We start from the raw sequence: 18,440 nt of genomic DNA on the forward strand, positions 1-18,440 counted from the left end.
TAGATAGATAGATAGATAGATAGATAGATAGATAGATAGATAGATAGATAGATAGATAGATAGATAGATAGATAGATAGATAGATAGATAGATAGATAGATAGATAGATAGATAGATAGATAGATAGATAGATAGATAGATAGATAGATAGATAGTGCGAACGACAAAACTCGGCGAGCTGTGTCCAAGAGTCGTTGTGTTCTAGCCAAGCTAGTTAGTTGCTTAGTTTAAAATATCATTGTGGCATACGGGCTCAGGATGGCAGAAACAAGTGCGAGTGAACGTGACAAGTGCGATGCGTAGCTAAGTTGGTTACGAGAAGTTTTAGGAGCTGCGCTAGAAGTCCGTGACCGAATGAGCCGAGAGCTCCACTTTTCACCGTCCTGCACTCAATTACTGTCGCGGCCCGTCGTTGGATGGAGTGTCGAGTGACCCCATTTTAGTCATTTCAGTGCCAGTAGCGCACGCACGTTTCGGGCCAGCATGTGCCGCAGTTTCCGGGAACGGACGTTAGGTTAGTTAAGCACAGCTCTAATGACCTGTTTCCTAAGAGAGGTTGGCGTGCCGATATCATCATGTAGGCCCCTGGGCCGCTATGCCATTAATTTTGCCCCGTATAACAGCGACAGAGACCGCTGCTGTCATCGGAAGCATAAAAGTTTGTTTGGCTTTTTCTTCTTCATTCGTTTTTTTAATGGCAGCGCATGTCTGGAGGCACTGAGTCAAATCGATCGTGTCTCAAAGCACGTCCCTGAGTAGACTTCGTATTTAGCCGATTTTATCAAGAACGTAGGGCTCTCGGCGTGGAAGCATCTATCTATCTAGCTAGCTAGCGTTTGACATCAAACCGACATTGGCAGGCTGAGTCGGCTTGTTGGGCTGTATTCGGCCTACCAAATCCGTGTAAACACAATTGGGCGTCGCTGAGCGAGCGTCGAGTCGAAACAAGCCAGCTCTACGGCCCGACCCATCTTCACCGCGCATCTAAATGCGGACGAGTTGGACCAACCATGCAGCTCCGAGACCTTAGCACTGGCCTACTGAAACGCCGGAGTTATCATTTGCCGGCAGCGGGAATGGCATCAGGACAAACAAAAAACAAGCGCTGTGCAGTTCAACCTTATCCATGCGTGTTTTTCTGGACATTGGCCCATCCCTTATAAAAACGACTATTGAAACGTTGTTGTCATATTGTTGATGAACTGTTGACTCAATAGCCTTTCAACAATACCTAGACAATTATTGAAAGCACAGAGAAATTGTTGGGAAGTTCACAACAAAAAGGTCTGACTAAATGCTGTTGCCATATAGTTGGATCTTATTCAGTATTAATGAGCCATTGTTGAGTGGTTCCTAACAGTAAAGTCCTTGACTAAATTCTGTTGATATATTGTTGAATTATATTGAGTATTATTGAGCCATCGTTGAGTGTTCACAATATTAAAGTCGTTGACTAAATGCTGTTCACTTATTGTTGAATAACATTGAGTCTTATCGGGCAATATTGAGTGTCGAAGTATATGCGAAAAACACGCACATGTTGTATGTGTGCGTCTTTTGCACATATATATTGTTTTATTGATCACTTAATCACCATTTCATATATACAGGGTGTTGTTTCACGTTACTTCAACCATAGACGTTTCTACCGAGTGGGCAGGGGACAGTGCCCCTACCCACCATGTACATACGCTTATGATTCAAATTACGTGGCTTCGCCGGGGAGGGGATGTGCCCACTTCACATTACTGGTTGGGTGCCCCCTGTCCACCCAGTCCACTCCTGTTCACAGCTGCAACAATATTTCAAAGGGCTTTCAATGCTGACTCAACAAATCTTCAACAATGCTTCAACGGGCTTTTAACATTGAAATACATCATAGTTTCAACAATACACCAATGATATTTCAAACTGAAAGGCCCCAATGATGTTTCCACGAAATGTCGCGGGCCAATGATCAGCACTTCTCAATAACCTCCTCACTAATGTTTCAACAATACCCCAATGTTTTTTCAACGGAATTTGTTGATGTTGAACAATGAAATTTCAATAACCTTTCAACAGTTTTTGTAAGGGATTTCGCTATCTTGTCGGCTCTGATTGGCCCAGAGGCATGCCACGGCCTCTCTATAGCGTCTGACTGGCTCAAACTGCTGCCATTACAGAATTGAAAGGTGGAAAAATTTGATAATTTCCTGATAGCACCCTTCGCAAAGCTAAACGATATATGAAATAGACCTGCTGCAGACGGCCGCGGGAACCGGAAGCCCTTTTAGAGTCACATGATGGAATGAAATAACGTTCTACGTCAATTTTTGAGTTCATACGTTACTGTTGCAACACATGAAGCAAATGCTAGGAAGAAGGCACCGTTCGTGTCAACCTGGCATCCAAGGAACGCGTGTTGATGTCTCGTCTCGACGCTGCGTGGCCGCCGTTCGTTCAAAACCCGTCGGAAGAGGGTTCGTGTGAATGCGCTCACATTGGGTTTGGTCAGTGAGATTTCTGCTCCACCCGCTCGCGTCGGGTTTGTGTAAACGTAGCCATTGTTGGCGTCATCGACCCGCACTCCTCGGCAAGGAACTTACCGAGTAGACGCGCCAAATACCAGGGGAAAAGAGCGAAGAATGTTTGTTTGTTTTTTGTTTGTGTGCTTGTTTGTTCGTTCGTTCGTTAGTTCGCTCACTCGTTCGTTCGTTCGTTCGTTCGTTCGCTATGGGCCAACAGTGATTCGCGTTAAAGGGACTCTAAATGTAAACACAAATTCAGTTTAGAACCATAGGGTGTTCTTTAATAACTGCACTTTTGTTAATTTTGGATTAATAGGTTAATTATTAGAAAAGGCAATGGAGGTCTAAGTTCCTTGTTTATTTGTTTGTTTTTAGTTTGTTTGTTTGTTTGTTTGTTTGTTTCTTTGTTTGTTTGTTTGTTTGTTTGTTTGTTCAATTTCACACCTCATCGCAGGTACGTCAGTATGACCCCGAATTTCAAAGCATTCTTCTTTTTCGTATTCGAGCAGTTGTGAGTCACTAAAAGTTGTCGAAAGTCACCAACTTCAGCGTTTGACTCTTTGTCCCACCTCTACCGATAAAAGCTTGATTAGACCCCAGCAGACGTCGTCAAAATTCCTGACGTCACAGTTAGTGCCGCGACTTCAACACGGTGTCGCCACCAGTCTCTCGGTTTACCGCCCTTTCTGACTTACCTGGCCAGGCCTCTTATCACAGTAGAAGTGGCTTTCTTTGACATTTCGACAGGGTAATATTCTATTTTCAAACCAAATAATAATAATAATAACTTACAAATACGGCCCAAATTATTTTTCCCTTTCATCATCATCATCATCATCATCATCAGCCTATTTACGCCCACTGCAGGGCAAAGGCCTCTCCCATACTTCTCCAACTACCCCGGTCATGTACTAATTGTGGCCATGTTGTCCCTGCAAACGTCTTAATGTCATCTGCCCACCTAACTTTCTGCCGCCCCCTGCTACGCTTCCCTTCCCTTGGAATCCAGTCCGTAGCTCTTAGTGACCATCGGTTATCTTCCCTCCTCATTACATGTCCGGCCCATGCCCATTTCTTTTTCTTGATTTCAACTAAGATGTCGTTTACCCGCGTTTGTTGCCTCACCCAATCTGCTCTTTTCTTATCCCTTAGCGTTACACCCATCATTCTTCTTTCCATAGCTCGTTGCGTCGTCCTCAATTTCAGCAGAACCCTTTTCGTAAGCCTCCAGGTTTCTGCCCCATATGTGAGTACTGGTAACACACAGCTGTTGTACACTTTCCTTTTGAGGGATAGTGGCAACCTACTGTTCATGATTTGAGAATGCCTGCCAAACGCACCCCAACCCATTCTTATTCTTCTGGTTATTTCAGTCTCATGATCCGGATCCGTGGTCACTACCTGCCCTAAGTAGATGTATTCCCTTACCACTTCCAGTGTTTCGCTACCTATCGTAAACTGCTGTTCTCTTCCGAGACTGTTAAACAGTACTTTAGTTTTCTGCAGATTAATTTTCAGACCCACCCTTCTGCTTTGCCTCTCCAGGTCAGTGAGCATGCATTGCAATTGGTCTCCTGAGTTACTAAGCAAGGCAATATCATCAGCGAATCGCAAGTTGCTAAGGTATTCTCCATCAACTTTTATCCCCAATTCATCCCACTCCAGGCCTCTGAATACTTCCTGTAAACATGCTGTGAATAGCATTGGAGATATCGTATCTCCCTGTCTGACGCCTTTCTTTATAGGGATTTTGTTGCTTTCTTTGTGCAGGACTACGGTGGCTGTGGAGCCGCTATAGATATCTTCCAGTATTTTTACATATGGCTCCTCTACACCCTGATTCCGTAATGCCTCCATGACTGCTGAGGTTTCGACTGAATCAAACGCTTTCTCGTAATCAATGAAAGCTATATATAAGGGTTGGTTATATTCTGCACATTTCTCTATCACTTGATTGATAGTGTGAATATGGTCTATTGTTGAGTAGCCTTTACGGAATCCTGCCTGGTCCTTTGGTTGACAGAAGTCTAAGGTGTTCCTGATTCTATTTGCGATTACCTTAGTAAATACTTTGTAGGCAACGGACAGTAAGCTGATCGGTCTATAATTTTTCAAGTCTTTGGCGTCCCCTTTCTTATGGATTAGGATTATGTTAGCGTTCTTCCAATATTCCGGTACGCTCGAGGTTATGAGGCATTGCGTATACAGGGTGGCCAGTTCCTCTAGAACAATCTGACCACCATCCTTCAACAAATCTGCTGTTACCTGATCCTCCCCAGCTGCCTTCCCCCTTTGCATAGCTCCTAAGGCTTTCTTTACTTCTTCTGGCGTTACCTGTGGGATTTCGAATTCCTCTAGGCTATTCTCTCTTCCACTATCGTCGTGGGTGCCACTGGTACTGTATAAATCTCTATAGAACTCTTCAGCCACTTGAACTATCTCATCCATATTAGTAACGATATTGCCGGCTTTGTCTCTTAACGCACACATCTGATTCTTGCCTATTCCAAGTTTCTTCTTCACTGTTTTTAGGCTTCCTCCGTTCCTGAGAGCCTGTTCAATTCTATCCATATTATAGTTCCTGATGTCCGCTGTCTTACGCTTGTTGATTAACTTAGAAAGTTCTGCCAGTTCTATTCTAGCTGTAGGATTAGAGGCTTTCATACATTGGCGTTTCTTGATCAGATCTTTCGTCTCCTGCGATAGCTTACTGGTTTCCTGTCTAACGGCGTTACCACCAACTTCTATTGCGCACTCCTTAATGATGCCCATGAGGTTGTCGTTCATTGCTTCAACACTAAGGTCCTCTTCCTGAGTTAAAGCCGAATACCTGTTCTGTAGTTTGATCCGGAATTCCTCTAGTTTCCCTCTTACCGCTAACTCATTGATTGGCTTCTTGTGTACCAGTTTCTTTCGTTCCCTCCTCAAGTCTAGGCTAATTCGAGTTCTTACCATCCTGTGGTCACTGCAGCGTACCTTGCCGAGCACGTCTACATCTTGAATGATGCCAGGGTTCGCGCAGAGTATGAAGTCGATTTCATTTCTAGTCTCACCATTCGGGCTCCTCCACGTCCACTTTCGGCTAACCCGCTTGCGGAAAAAGGTATTCATTATCCGCATATTATTCTGTTCTGCAAACTCTACTAATAATTCTCCTCTGCTATTCCTAGAGCCTATGCCATATTCCCCCACTGACTTGTCTGCAGCCTGCTTCTTGCCTACCCTGGCATTGAAGTTGCCCATCAGTATAGTGTATTTTGTTTTGACTTTACTCATCGCCGATTCTACGTCTTCATAAAAGCTTTCGACTTCCTGGTCATCATGACTAGATGTAGGAGCGTAGACCTGTACAACCTTCATTTTGTACCTCTTATTAAGTTTCACAACAAGACATGCCACCCTCTCGTTAATGCTATAGAATTCCTGTATGTTACCAGCTATTTCCTTATTAATCAGGAATCCGACTCCTAGTTCTCATCTCTCCGCTAAGCCCCGGTAACACAGTACATGCCCGCTTTTTAGCACTGTATATGCTTCTTTTGTCCTCCTAACCTCACTGAGCCCTATTATATCCCATTTACTACCCTCTAATTCCTCCAATAACACTGCTAGACTCGCCTCACTAGATAGCGTTCTAACGTTAAACGTTGCCAGGTTCAGATTCCAATGGCGGCCTGTCCGGAGCCAGGTATTCTTAGCACCCTCTGCAGCGTCACAGATCTGACCGCCGCCGTGGTCAGTTGCTTCGCGGCTGCTGGGGACTGAGGGCCGGGGTTCGATTGTTGTATTCATATAGGAGGTTGTGGCCAAGTACTGCACCAGGGTGGCCAATCCTGCTCTGGTGAGAGAGTGCGTTACCGGTTCTGGTCACCGGGATCAGGCCGCACTGTTCTTTTAATAAAGAGAAATTATGAGCTCGAAGCCGTAGGCATGTTGCAGTGACGATATTTGGACACGATTTGTTGTTTCACTGCATAGTTCCACAGGGAGCAGACCAGGGTCCCAGACATATCCGTAGGGGTGGTACAGATGGGTCTACACGAAAGCCGATTGGCTACGTGAGCTTTACTGCATTGGCTACGTGAGGCGAAAGCTTCGCTTTGAAAAGCTGTACTCCACCGTTGTATGCACGCTTCTGTCATCGGAGGGGCGAGCTGCAGGAGAGAGTCTACGTGGAAGGAAGCTAAATAGAAGTCCCCGAAAAATGAGGCAAACAACATTGCCGAGGGAGGTATTGTCTCAGTGCGCAACCTTGTTGAGAAATTGGAGCGTAAAGACCAAGAAGCTCGGAGACATCAGGCTGAAGCCAACGTCCCGAGAATATGGCTAGTTTGTTTTACTAGCAATGGCTGCTCCTAGTAAGTTATTCAGGTCCCGCAAATTCACTTTAAGAGGAAGCGTTAGTGCGGGGCCCAAATCTCCACTTTCCAAATGCGCGTAAAATGCATAAATGTGTTTATGAGACAACCCGCGGACCTATTTGAATGAAATTTGTTGCAATTGAAGAAGAACGCTCAATTCTAGTGATATAAAAAGGCAGAATTTTGTTTTAGGACCTGAATTTTTTTATTGCCAAACATTAGTACGCTTGAAAAAATATAGAAGCAGTAAGTTTATAAATCCGTAACTGTGCACAAAAAACATTTATCGCAGTTCTGTCGATTGCATCCCATTTAAATATTTCAAGGCGATCATACTGATATATGGATTTATAGTTACGTGTAGTTTTTACAATGCTTTTGCGAAGTTTTTATTCACATCTCAGTGATGCCCATAAAAGCGGTTTCTAATATATTAGTTTTGTTCTCTTTAGATCTATTATTAGGTGCTGTTTACTGAATTGCGATATCGTTTTTTATTGCCGAGTTACAGAGTTGTAAGCTTCACAGTATCGTCTCTTGAAATTCAATGCCGGGCGATTCTTATTCAAGCATTACCGGCCTAAACAACAAATATGCTTCCTACAGTCAGCAGCTTTTACCTTTTCTTTTTAATTTAGCAAACCTTATCAAATTCGGTGCAGCGGTTACCGTGTATTTAGATGAGGGTCCCTAAAAAGGTTTTCGTCGTACGCCTAGGCACCGAGGGTATCGCCACAGGGGTGCTCTCCCACAAGACTTTCGTGTCAGTGCACTATATTAACACACGTGCGAGGGGTCAAGCGTTGCCCTTCCATCAAGCCCCAGCGTTCCCCTTCAACTTTTACACCGTGCGCGGCCGTTGCCAAGCCCCGCCTCCTTCAAGCGGTGACGCAATTGCTGTCTACTTCCGGTTGATTTCAACCGAGGGCGTTCCCGCGACTCTTCCCTGCGGAGTTTTTCTCGTTAAGCGTGGGATACACGTAGCGAAATTTCAAGGCGAACATCGCACGGCGATTGGAGACGCGGTGGCACTATACGCGCAATGTTCGCTGGCTTGCGCTATGCGTGAAGCTAAAAGAGCCGGATGCGGAAGTTCGCCGTATCGCTTCGAGGGTATATGCAATGTACAAAATACAAAGTCACTGTATCGTGTACTATTTCGCTTCGATAATCGCCTGCCCCTCCCCCCCCCCCCGAACGCGTAAATATTGAACAATACGTACGCCCACGGCTGTCCATGGTAATTTGTTGTAGCCATCAACAGAAAAATATAATAATACGCGCTGCCGCTAACTTGTAAACGTGCTGAAATGGGATATCTGCAGCATTTGCTCTAACCTAGAATTTAAGAAAATGTACATTAGCGTAGCGCGTGAATGGAACCCACACTTTTCTCTGCGTGGGAGGTGGTGACGGTACCAGTATACACCAAAGCCTAACTCAATATCGCGGCTTTAGGATGGCTTGTTAGGATATGTCTTTCTTTTTCTACCTCTCTGGGCAAATTACACGGAAAACTTGACTCTCTGGCAAATTCAGAGCGTGCGGTTACATCTAAAAGCCTTTTTTTTAAAAAACTCCCAGTTTTGCCCGAAAGACGAAGCAACGATTGCGATAGCAAATTAGTAGGCAGCCACACGAAGTATGAATAGTAGTTTTATCAGCCGAATAAACTTGTAACCATTCGCATACTAACTAAATTAACCCGCCGTGGTTACTCAGTGGCTATGCTGTTGGGCTGCTGAGCACGAGGTCGCGGGATCGAATCCCGGACATGGCGGCCGCATTTCGATGGGGGCGAAATGCGAAAACACCCGTGTACTTAGATTTAGGTGCACGTTAATGAACCCCAATAGCAATTTCCGGAGTCCTCCACTACGGCGTGCCTCATAATCAGAAAGAGAGTCTTAAAAATTAAAAAAAAATTAAAGAAATAACTAAATTATTAAGCGAGTTTCACGTGCGCGCAAGCAAACATTAACCCATCTTACTCGATGGCACCGGAAACTCGATGTCAAAACGCTGGAATGAGGAAGAGTGGCAGCAGCGAATGGACCTTCGTGCTGCATCTATAGCACTAACGCGATCTAAGCGGTGAGAACAGAGCGTACACAAAACTTTCAGCCCTTCGCGCACCTAGACTCTGTACTCATCGCAGGTTCGCTTTCAAGACGCAGCAGCCGCCGGAGTAAAGCGCGCGCCCCCTCTCCCCGGTGGCTTGCGCGCGACGGAAGACGGCGCGCTTCCTCCCCGTTTCTCTCGCTTGCGCGCTCGAGATTGAGCCGCCATCGTCGGCTCACCCTCGCGCGCTTTCACTCGCACATACAGCACACGGCTCTCACCGACGGCGTTATCGCCTTTGGACTTTACTGGGAGCCTCACGGCAACGGCGACGCCGACAGCAGAAATGCACCTGGGGTATCTGTACAATTGCCACCGCGATAAAAAATACTGTGGATGATCGCTGTGTTGATCAAGCATGTTGGTGTTAATACTGATGTGCAGCGCTCACGCCTTGTACAGCTTGTAGTCGCTGATCTTACTCCCCTGCACACAACTGCAGTGCAAGACAAGCGTAATACAGCGCTGGTAGCATTCACGTTCCTGCCGCCAAAGAAGCTCCTATTTTCACGTGAGAACCCCTCCGCGTCCCGTCGGCTGTCACTGGAAGAGCTGCAGCAGATGATCCGTACTGGCAAGCGGAAGTGGGCCACTGGTTGGAATAAACGTCTGCATTTATTGCATTTGTGTACTTATGTTCAAGGGTAGCCAAGTTACTGTGCATATGCTATTAAAGGTAAGCTTAATGCAGTGGCATGTTTCAAGCGTTTGCGATGACGTAATCTGGGTAGCCAATCGGATCGCTCGCCCGATTGACATCACCCACCCTCGCTACGCGTAAACCTTATACAGTGAGCAGTCCGCGCACCGCGCACCAGATGCCACCACAGTATTAAAGTGTAAAGTTGGGCGAGTTGGTATACATTCACAATGGTAACAGCGCGAACAAAACGACGACAGAGCGAAAGCAGCGCACGTCCTGTGTCCTTTCACTCCGTCGTCGTTTTGTTCGCGCTGCTACCACTATGAATGCCACCACAGACCCACGGCCGTTGGACGCCGTCTGAATCGAAAGCAAGCAGGTATCAGGCGCCTCCCGCCGCTCCAGCAACGTTCCACCGAGAGGCCGGGAATCGCTCAGTACTGCTTACGTAAAATGCAGAAGAGAAGAGCTAGGGGAAAGTGTGCTGTGTCCTGAACTGCAAGAACCGCGACGAAGACTTGAATGAATATGTGGAAGGAGAGTTCGCGCGCGAGATTTTATCCGCCTCAACTGCGCAAGGAGGGCCCGCATTTATGCGGCCGTTCGTCATGCACTCCTTTAACGCATGTGCGCTTGATAGCCAGTCACGGTCAGTGACGGGCAGCCAATTACTGGCAGTGAATTCCAGAGTAACCCAACCTGCAGCAACGACACAGCGTTACTGCCACCACTTGGCACACGGTATTGTGGAACGTTGAGCTTCGATAAGCATGCTAGTCATGCACTGCCAATCTGTCTTACGCAAGCGCGACTGACACGCTCGAGCAACTTCACTTTCCATAACAGCGAAGTCGGACGTGGAGTAATGAGCGGGCACCGCGAATTTCCTTTCTGCACCGGGTACAAACAGCGAGCGAGCGATCGCCGAGCCGCTCGCAGCATTTTTGTCAAAGCATACGCGAATACATTTCAATCTGCGCTCTAAATCACCAGAAAGCTTCTTCCCAAATTAAGTTAACTGATTAGTGCTGGCGACAAAAATTACGCGGACGCCACCAACCACCGCGGTAGGAGCAGATCGCAAAGACGAAGTTTTTTGCGCGAGCACACACAGCCTTACAAGTTTACCGCCGTAAAGACTGGAATATGAAGAGTAAAAGCAAACAACCGGACTGCTACATTCGTCGCTTTCAGCCGGTATAAGCTTGTATAGACTATTGAGATCGCAGTGCAGACGTAATGGATAAATGAAAGTTATGCTTAGCCTGCCTCTGCAGCTTTGGCCAAAGTCTTATGCCGTCCACCCACTCACTGCTCACCGTGCTGGCCGAAGTGGCGTTTCAGCCGTGACTGCGGCCGCCGTGGCCATTGTAACTAAGCGAGCGAACGCCGATCAGAAAGATGATCAATGGCGGGCGCTGTCACGTGAGCAAATATGGCGGCGACCATGGGTATGGTGCTATGAAAGGTTTAAGGCGATTGAAAACGCAGGGAAGCGGCGCCGCTGCTATATAGGTGGCGATTCACATTTTTTTTTTTTACCTAATAATAAATCCCGCGCCTTCGCGCGGAGCCCTTAACTGTCTTGTAATCGTCAAAAGGACGTATACCCTCTGACCACTCAGTACGTTGGTACACAATGGTCAAAACCGTTTCAGGGTCCCTTCGAGCTAAAGCTTCCGCTTAACGAACCGCGTCACAAGGGACCATTTGAAGCCGGCAGTTGCTGAACGCGTTGCGTTCATTATGCAACTTAGCGTAATTTCTGCGTGTTCCTAGTTAAATGCAACGCGCTGTGAAAGGAGTGCTTACCATGCAAGTCTGTGTTTTGGTACAGACACAAAATTCTGCGATGCGTTTAGAAAGAAGCAACAAGGATCCCCAGAGCTACTATCGGGGGTCTGTAGGATGAAAGATATAATTTTCCTATTGGGCGCGCTTGCAATACAAAACTGTGAGCATATTTAGGGAGGTAGTCTGTGACGAGAGTGTTTCCATTTGTATAACGTCGCGAACAAAGAAGAGCGTGGAACTTGCCGATTTGTTGCCGAATCCAATGAAGTTCTTCTTTAAACAACCTCTTCTCGTCACCTAACATAGTACAGTAATATTTGATTCCAATCGCCTCTCAGCAGTAGGCCGTTTGGCTTAGAAGTTGCCACGTCTGTCTCAGTTGGCATAAGTCGCTTTATCGTCTTTGTTAGCGCGTTACTATGTTTATTTGTTCTAAAAGGAGGCTAATGTGATACACGGAATAAATTTAGAGTGATAAATAAATCTACAATGAGTAGTTTAATTAATTTCGCCGTTAATAGGTTGGTTATTTGAAGAGAAAATTACGGTGAAAGTTTCATTTTTTTTATTTCGCGCCGAAACCCCAGGGCCGGTACGTCAGTGTGACGTCACAGATTGCAAATAACCCATTCTTTTCTTGTGCATTTCGGTCGGTGGGGTCAGCAAAGCTTCTTGAAACTTTCCGTGCTCACTCTTTGGCTCTTTTAGAATACAATGTAGTCAGTCTTTACCGATAAAAGCTTAATCACGCCCGAGCAGACGGCATCAAAATCCGCGACGTATCGGCAAGCTGATGCGGGAACTTCAAGGCGGGGTCGTAGCCCGTCTTTCGCTTGCGCGCCTTCTTTTTTTTTTTTTTTTTGGCTTACCAAGCACCGTATTGCGGTAAGAGTGACTATTTGGTACGTAGAGGGGCAATTTACTATTACAGATCAAATTATTTTTCTCTTTAGTGTCTCGCTAAGTGTCGCTGTGCTGTGTTCAGGCTCTGCATTGTACAATAAGTTAACTTTGTCTATCATTGTTATTAAATGCGTTAAATATATTATTTGTAAAAGTACAAAAAATATTCATATCCAAATGATACATTGCAGTCGATCTGCTGCGGGTAATTCCATTCTATAAAACTATTAACCTCGTTATAGCGAAGCCGGACCAGAGATGAAAATACGTGTTATATTCGATATTCGTTGTAAGCATATACTTGCTACACACTGCTGCTGGCGAGAAACAGTTTATATTTTAGTTCGATATATCTGAACATTCGTTATATCTGTGTTCATCATACTAATGTTTTATAAATGTGATGCGTGTAATTGTGCTTATTTTCATGTCATGCAAGGTTTGATGATATATCTTTGCGTTCATGGACTACGTCGTTCACAGGATGTGCTGCAATGCAAACCAAATTAGGCGACTGCACCACGTGATCGTCGACGACGTAACGTCACAATTACGAAGGCGGTGTATAACCTTTGTCTAGGGAAGAATGGAAATGATATAGGTGTATGGGCACAGAGAAGTACGAACACGAGGATTCTATACCTCTTGCATCGCAGTGGCACATGCCATTTCTGGAAAAATGGCCGGGAATGGGCACATATATTATTTCCACAGAAAATATAGGCACTCCATACGAATTTTCGCCATCGCCGTGATGTTCCGTATATACTCAAGCATATGTATGCTATATGTTTATAAACGCCGCATATGCAACGTAGATGCTACAATATTCAACCGAAAAAGTTGCTCAAGTGAGGTCTTACGTTCCTACTGAATTTGTTCCACAGAAGCTCGGAGAATTGTGGCAAGCAAACAAAAATAATAAGTTTTTTCGGACTATTAAAAAATTGCAAAACAATGTCGGTGCTCGTGCGCAATCTCAAAGTGACGCAATTTCACTTGCACCGCTCCTTACGGGAAGCGCAGTGGCGCCTGTGCAATGCCATTACAATGAAAGGTGCCAGGAATTTTGGCGCACCCGCGTATGGTCAGAGCACTGTCCGAAGAGTTGAAAGCGCAATGCTAAACCTAATTTCTATCGCTGTCACTGGACGGTGTCAACTGCCAGTTTTCGAGTGGCACATCCCCAATTTCACATGTACCGAGTGCCGTATAGTCGTCTGTTCGGGCACGCACTGCGGCAGGCGAAGTGTATTACAGTCTAATTCGCATTCCCATGATTAGGTAAAACCATCACCCTGCAAAGGAACGGCAGTATACTAATGCAAGCCGTTAAGCTGGCCGCAAACTACTTCAAGTGGCTATGTACTTAATAGGAAAGCCGCTTTCGCTTTCGGGTATGTTAACGCGCGTGCTGTCGCATCGCTATAGCCATGCAGAAGCGCGTTGACGCTGGAGCCCAACAAGGGACGCTCTAAAAGACGACAGTCTGCACATAGCAGTGGTTTGGTTCATTACAGTCTAATTTGCATTCCCATGATTGGGTAAAACCATCACCCTGCAAAAAAACGGCAGTATACCAATGAAAGCCGTTAATGTGGCAACACTCTAGTTCAAGTGGCTATGTACTTAATAGGGAAGCCGCTTTCGCTTTCGGATATGTTAACGCGCGTGCTGTCGCATCGCTATAGTCATGCAGAAGCGCGTTGACGCTGGAGCCCAACAAGGGACGCTCTAAAAGACGACAGTCTGCACATAGCAGTGGTTTGGTTCATTACAGTCTAATTTGCATTCCCATGATTGGGTAAAACCATCACCCTGCAAAAAAACGGCAGTATACCAATGAAAGCCGTTAATGTGGCAACACTCTAGTTCAAGTGGCTATGTACTTAATAGGGAAGCCGCTTTCGCTTTCGGGTATGTTAACGCGCGTGCTGTCGCATCGCTATAGTCATGCAGAAGCGCGTTGACGCTGGAGCCCAACGAAGGACGCTCTAAAAGACGACACTCTGCACATAGCAGTGGTTTGGTTCATTACAGTCTAATTCGCATTCCCATGATTGGGTAAAACCATCACCCTGCAAAAAAACGGCAGTATACCAATAAAAGCCGTTAATGTGGCAACACTCTAGTTCAAGTGGCTATGTACTTAATAGGGAAGCCGCTTTTGCTTTCGGATATGTTAACGCGCGTGCTGTCGCATCACTATAGCCATGCAGAAGCGCGTTGACGCTGGAGCCCAACAAGGAGCGCTCTAAAAGACTACAGTGTGTGCACATGGGAGTGGTGTGGTTCATTACAGTCTAATTCGCATTTCCATGATTGGGTAAAACCATCGCCATGCAAAAAAGTGGCAGTGTACCAATGCAAGCCGTTAATGTGGCAACACTCTAGTTCAAGTGGCTATGTACTTAATAGGGAAGCCGCTTTCGCTTTCGGATATGTTAACGCGCGTGCTGTCGCATCGCTATAGCCATGCAGAAGCGCGTTGACGCTGGAGCCCAACGAAGGACGCTCTAAAAGACAATCTGTGCAGATGTCAGTGGTTTGGTTCAGGTAGCCACTCGGAAATCGCTTTCGCTTTGAAGAAAATGGACGTACTCGTATCGTAGCCTATAGAAATGCGCTGTAGCCGAAACGTGATGATCGAGGGTCGTTCCCAACAACAAAAAAAAAAAAACGCGACAACCATTGGCATACAAAAACCAACCTCCACAAGCCGACAATCTGTCAGTACAGTCCCGCCCGGCTGTTCACATATTCTGTCGGGATGTCGCGTTCACTTTCAAAAAAAAAACCCAGTCCTATAGCTTCGTCACAGTGTTGCCTGCAAAATCCTACACTGCCGCGGTTAACATAGCGAGGGATACGCTCTGAGTTGAGACACGGCATCGACCTTGATCCACAAAGCCAACACCCGGGCCGAGGCCGGCGCGGCCACGCGCTGTGCGACCCGCAGGTGTTCCTAAGTGGTCCCGCTGCTCTGCGCCCGCCAAACATCGATTTCTTAACCTCCGCTTCTCCTCACGCAAGCTGCGTGTGTTGCTCAAGATCAGCACAGCGAGGTCTCCGTTCCTAAAGCACGACTCATGCATGCAGCCCCTCTTCTTGCTCCCTTTTTTTTTCATCACCGGGCGCTGAGAGCTTTCTCAAGAAACGGAAAGAAAGAAAAAAAGAAACTCACGGCGAATGTCATCAACATGGGTTTGCGGCGAAACGCGCACGTTCCTTCGACTGTCGACGGAATTTGCTGCCCGCGGTTCAGTAAACACGAAAAATCCCCCAAACCCATACCTCGGCCGCAGTGCGCGTGGTAGCGATTCGCCATCCAGAGCGACACCACCGACTGGACGAAGCCGTCGGTGGCCGACACGGGATCGAGATCCGCGCGCACTCTCGGGTAAGCCTAAACGGCTTAGCCGACGACCAACTCACCGCTCTTTCCTACGCCCGACGCCCCGAGTACGGCGATCTTCACTTCGGAGAGCGTCGATTTCTTGCGCCGGATGCCCCGGATGGCGTTCGAACTCATCTCGCCGTCGAGAGGCTCGGTGTTCACCTCATCGTTTCGCCGAACTCGCCTCCCTACACACACGCGCACGCACGTTCACGGGCGCTCCTGGAGACCACCTCGGAATGGAGCGAGAGGAAAATAAAGAAAGAACAGCGAAAACAAAAAGAAAGACGCGAGATAGCAGCGAGAGAAAACCGCCACCGCCAGCCACACGCTCAGCGCAAACTGCTCCGTCTGCTACGCTGTCGTCTGCTGCGCCGTCGACGTCGGAGGAGGGAGCGGGGAGTGGGGGGGAGGGAGGGGGCGGCGGATGGAGAGGATGCACTTGGCGCGGTTTCTCTAGCGGCGTCTCTCGCCTGCTCGCGCAACCCGTGCCATACCGGATGTGGAGGAGGCGTGACGTCACCTCCGGTTGCTGCATCCTCATCCGAAGGAGCAGCAGCAGAGGAGCCAGAGCGGCCGGAGGTGATGATGGAGAGAAGAAGGCTGGAGTGAAAGGAGATGCGGCGCGCTTGGACCAAACTAAACCACCACAACCAAACGTCGTCTGCCGAGGCGCGCTTTCCTTGGCGCACAGTACAAGCGCTAGGAATCTGGGCCAGACAGGGAGGGAATAAATCTAAAGAAAATAAATTCTAAGAAGTTGGGGCCTTTGAATACTGAAATCTTCGAACAGAATGCGAATATTACCGAGAAGCACTATCTGTTAATACAGAATGCAATGGTGAATATTTCCAATATAAATGTTTGATATATTTTAATACTTGCGACAAAAGGCTTCTTTATGTCCTTTGATACGTATCATGCATTTCTCAACTGGATGTTCAGGTCAATTGAGAAGCTTGTAAATGCTAACGAAGTAATGCCAATTAACGTCATTACACCAAAAAATTTTAGTAACACATTTTTCGAAGCTCACGTATACAATGTAACAGTTTTACGTAAGCTGTAAACCAATATATCAATATATACATAATTCAGCTGAAATATATGTATTGCTCACGTAAGGTGTGAACTAAAGCATGCATATGCGCATAATTAAACAAGGATATGCGTATTTTCTTTAGACGATCTGACAGATTTTACAGAATGCTGATGTATGTATTTTGGTGCAGAGATATGTTTTTTTTTAATATTTGCAATGAATGCTTATTTATTTATTCGTTTATTTATGATTTATTTATTTATTTTATCAGTTTCCGACAACTTTTGTGAAGGTCGAAGACACATATCAAGACCACTTTCTAAAATTAGTAGAATTTATCTATTTCTCTCAAATGAAATTAATTTGAACCCTATTCTGCGGTTAGCTAAAGAGCTCATATCTGCGGTTCCCACGCATGTGAAGATGGATATCAGAGTTTGCCTTGAGCTAAAGCTCTCTTACAAGAGTGCTCCGCCACGTCGCAGCACTGTCCTGTGGCAAAGCCTTCCAATTTCTCTCCGGCCGTATCGCGGTCGCTGGCTCTTAGTTTTCAAATATTCAGCACAGTACTTTCTTGAATGATTATCCAAAGGTACCAATTTTGCTATGGCGGTTCTGTTATTTGAATACATTTACCGATTCTCTTTGTCACCACTCTTTCCTTTATTGTTTCGCTTTGTATATTATGTTGTTATGTGTATGTATTATTACGTGTATGTATATTATAACACCATGTATTATATTATGGTGTTATGTGTATATTATATTATGTTAATATAGCGCGACTTATGCAATATTTGTACTTGCAATAATAGGCTACAGGCCCATCATTGCTTACTTCAATGTACTATCAATGAGTACAAAAAAAGGTCGCAGCTTCGGCCGAAAGGCTAAGCATCGATTGCGATAACAAATGTGTACGCAGCAATACGAAGTAATGATAGTTTTATCGACGTATAAACTCGGAAACATTCGCCTACTAACAGAATTACCAAGAATTGTGTCAGCGCGCACAAGTAAACATGAACACATCACACTCGATGAGCGCGGACGCTCGCTGCCAAAACGATGGACGCTTGTGTGAGCAAGCGCGGCAGCTGCAGCGAGCGAAGTGACCTTCGTTCGGTCCGTCGCTTCAACGCAAGAGTGGCGAGAACACAGCGCGCGCAAAGGTATGAGCCGTCTGCAGATCCCTTTCAATATACGGCGATCGCCAGTTCCCTTTGCGCCCGGTCGTGCCATGCGCAGTTGCTGCCCCGGCACAACGCCGTCTGCCCCACCCCTGCCTTTACATTCCCTCCCTACCATGGCCCCGCGGCCTATCACGAGACGGAAAACGGCGCGCTTGCTCACCGCTTTCTTCCTTCGCGCGCGACAGATTGAGCCGCGATCGTTGCCTTCCCGCACGTGTTTTCACTCCCACATACAGCATACGACGCGTGGCGACGGTGTTATCGTCCTTGGACTTTATGTGGAACATCACGGCGATGGCGACGGCAAAAATGCGCCTGGGGTATCCATATATTTGCTATAGCAACAAAATTAAAGGGATAGGCAGCCGTTCACAACATCAATCGAAATAGCCCTACTGATTCAAAGACCGTGTTTTGTATTGCCTGAAGCGAGCGCTGTCGCCCTCCTAAAACGATTATTTGTATTTTTTAATTCT

At 46.4% G+C, this 18,440-nt stretch overlaps 1 protein-coding gene across 2 annotated transcripts in view; it reads right to left on the bottom strand.

Annotated features, from left to right (window-relative positions):
- The window catches only part of LOC126544774 (ras-related and estrogen-regulated growth inhibitor-like), a 64,785-nt gene that overhangs the window by 33,019 nt on the left and 13,326 nt on the right, over positions 1-18,440 (bottom strand). The window contains exon 1 of one of the 2 annotated variants that reach the window (XM_050192247.2): positions 15,768-16,072. The exons of the other annotated variant lie outside the window; for it this stretch is intronic. Within the exon in view, the coding sequence (XP_050048204.1) occupies positions 15,768-15,864 (97 nt within the window). The 5' untranslated portion in view covers positions 15,865-16,072. Of the gene's footprint in view, positions 1-15,767; positions 16,073-18,440 lie in introns of those variants that run through there. 2 annotated transcript variants of the gene reach the window in all.

Source organism: Dermacentor andersoni, chromosome 10 (assembly GCF_023375885.2).
Source record: "Dermacentor andersoni chromosome 10, qqDerAnde1_hic_scaffold, whole genome shotgun sequence".
Lineage (NCBI taxonomy): Eukaryota > Metazoa > Arthropoda > Arachnida > Ixodida > Ixodidae > Dermacentor > Dermacentor andersoni.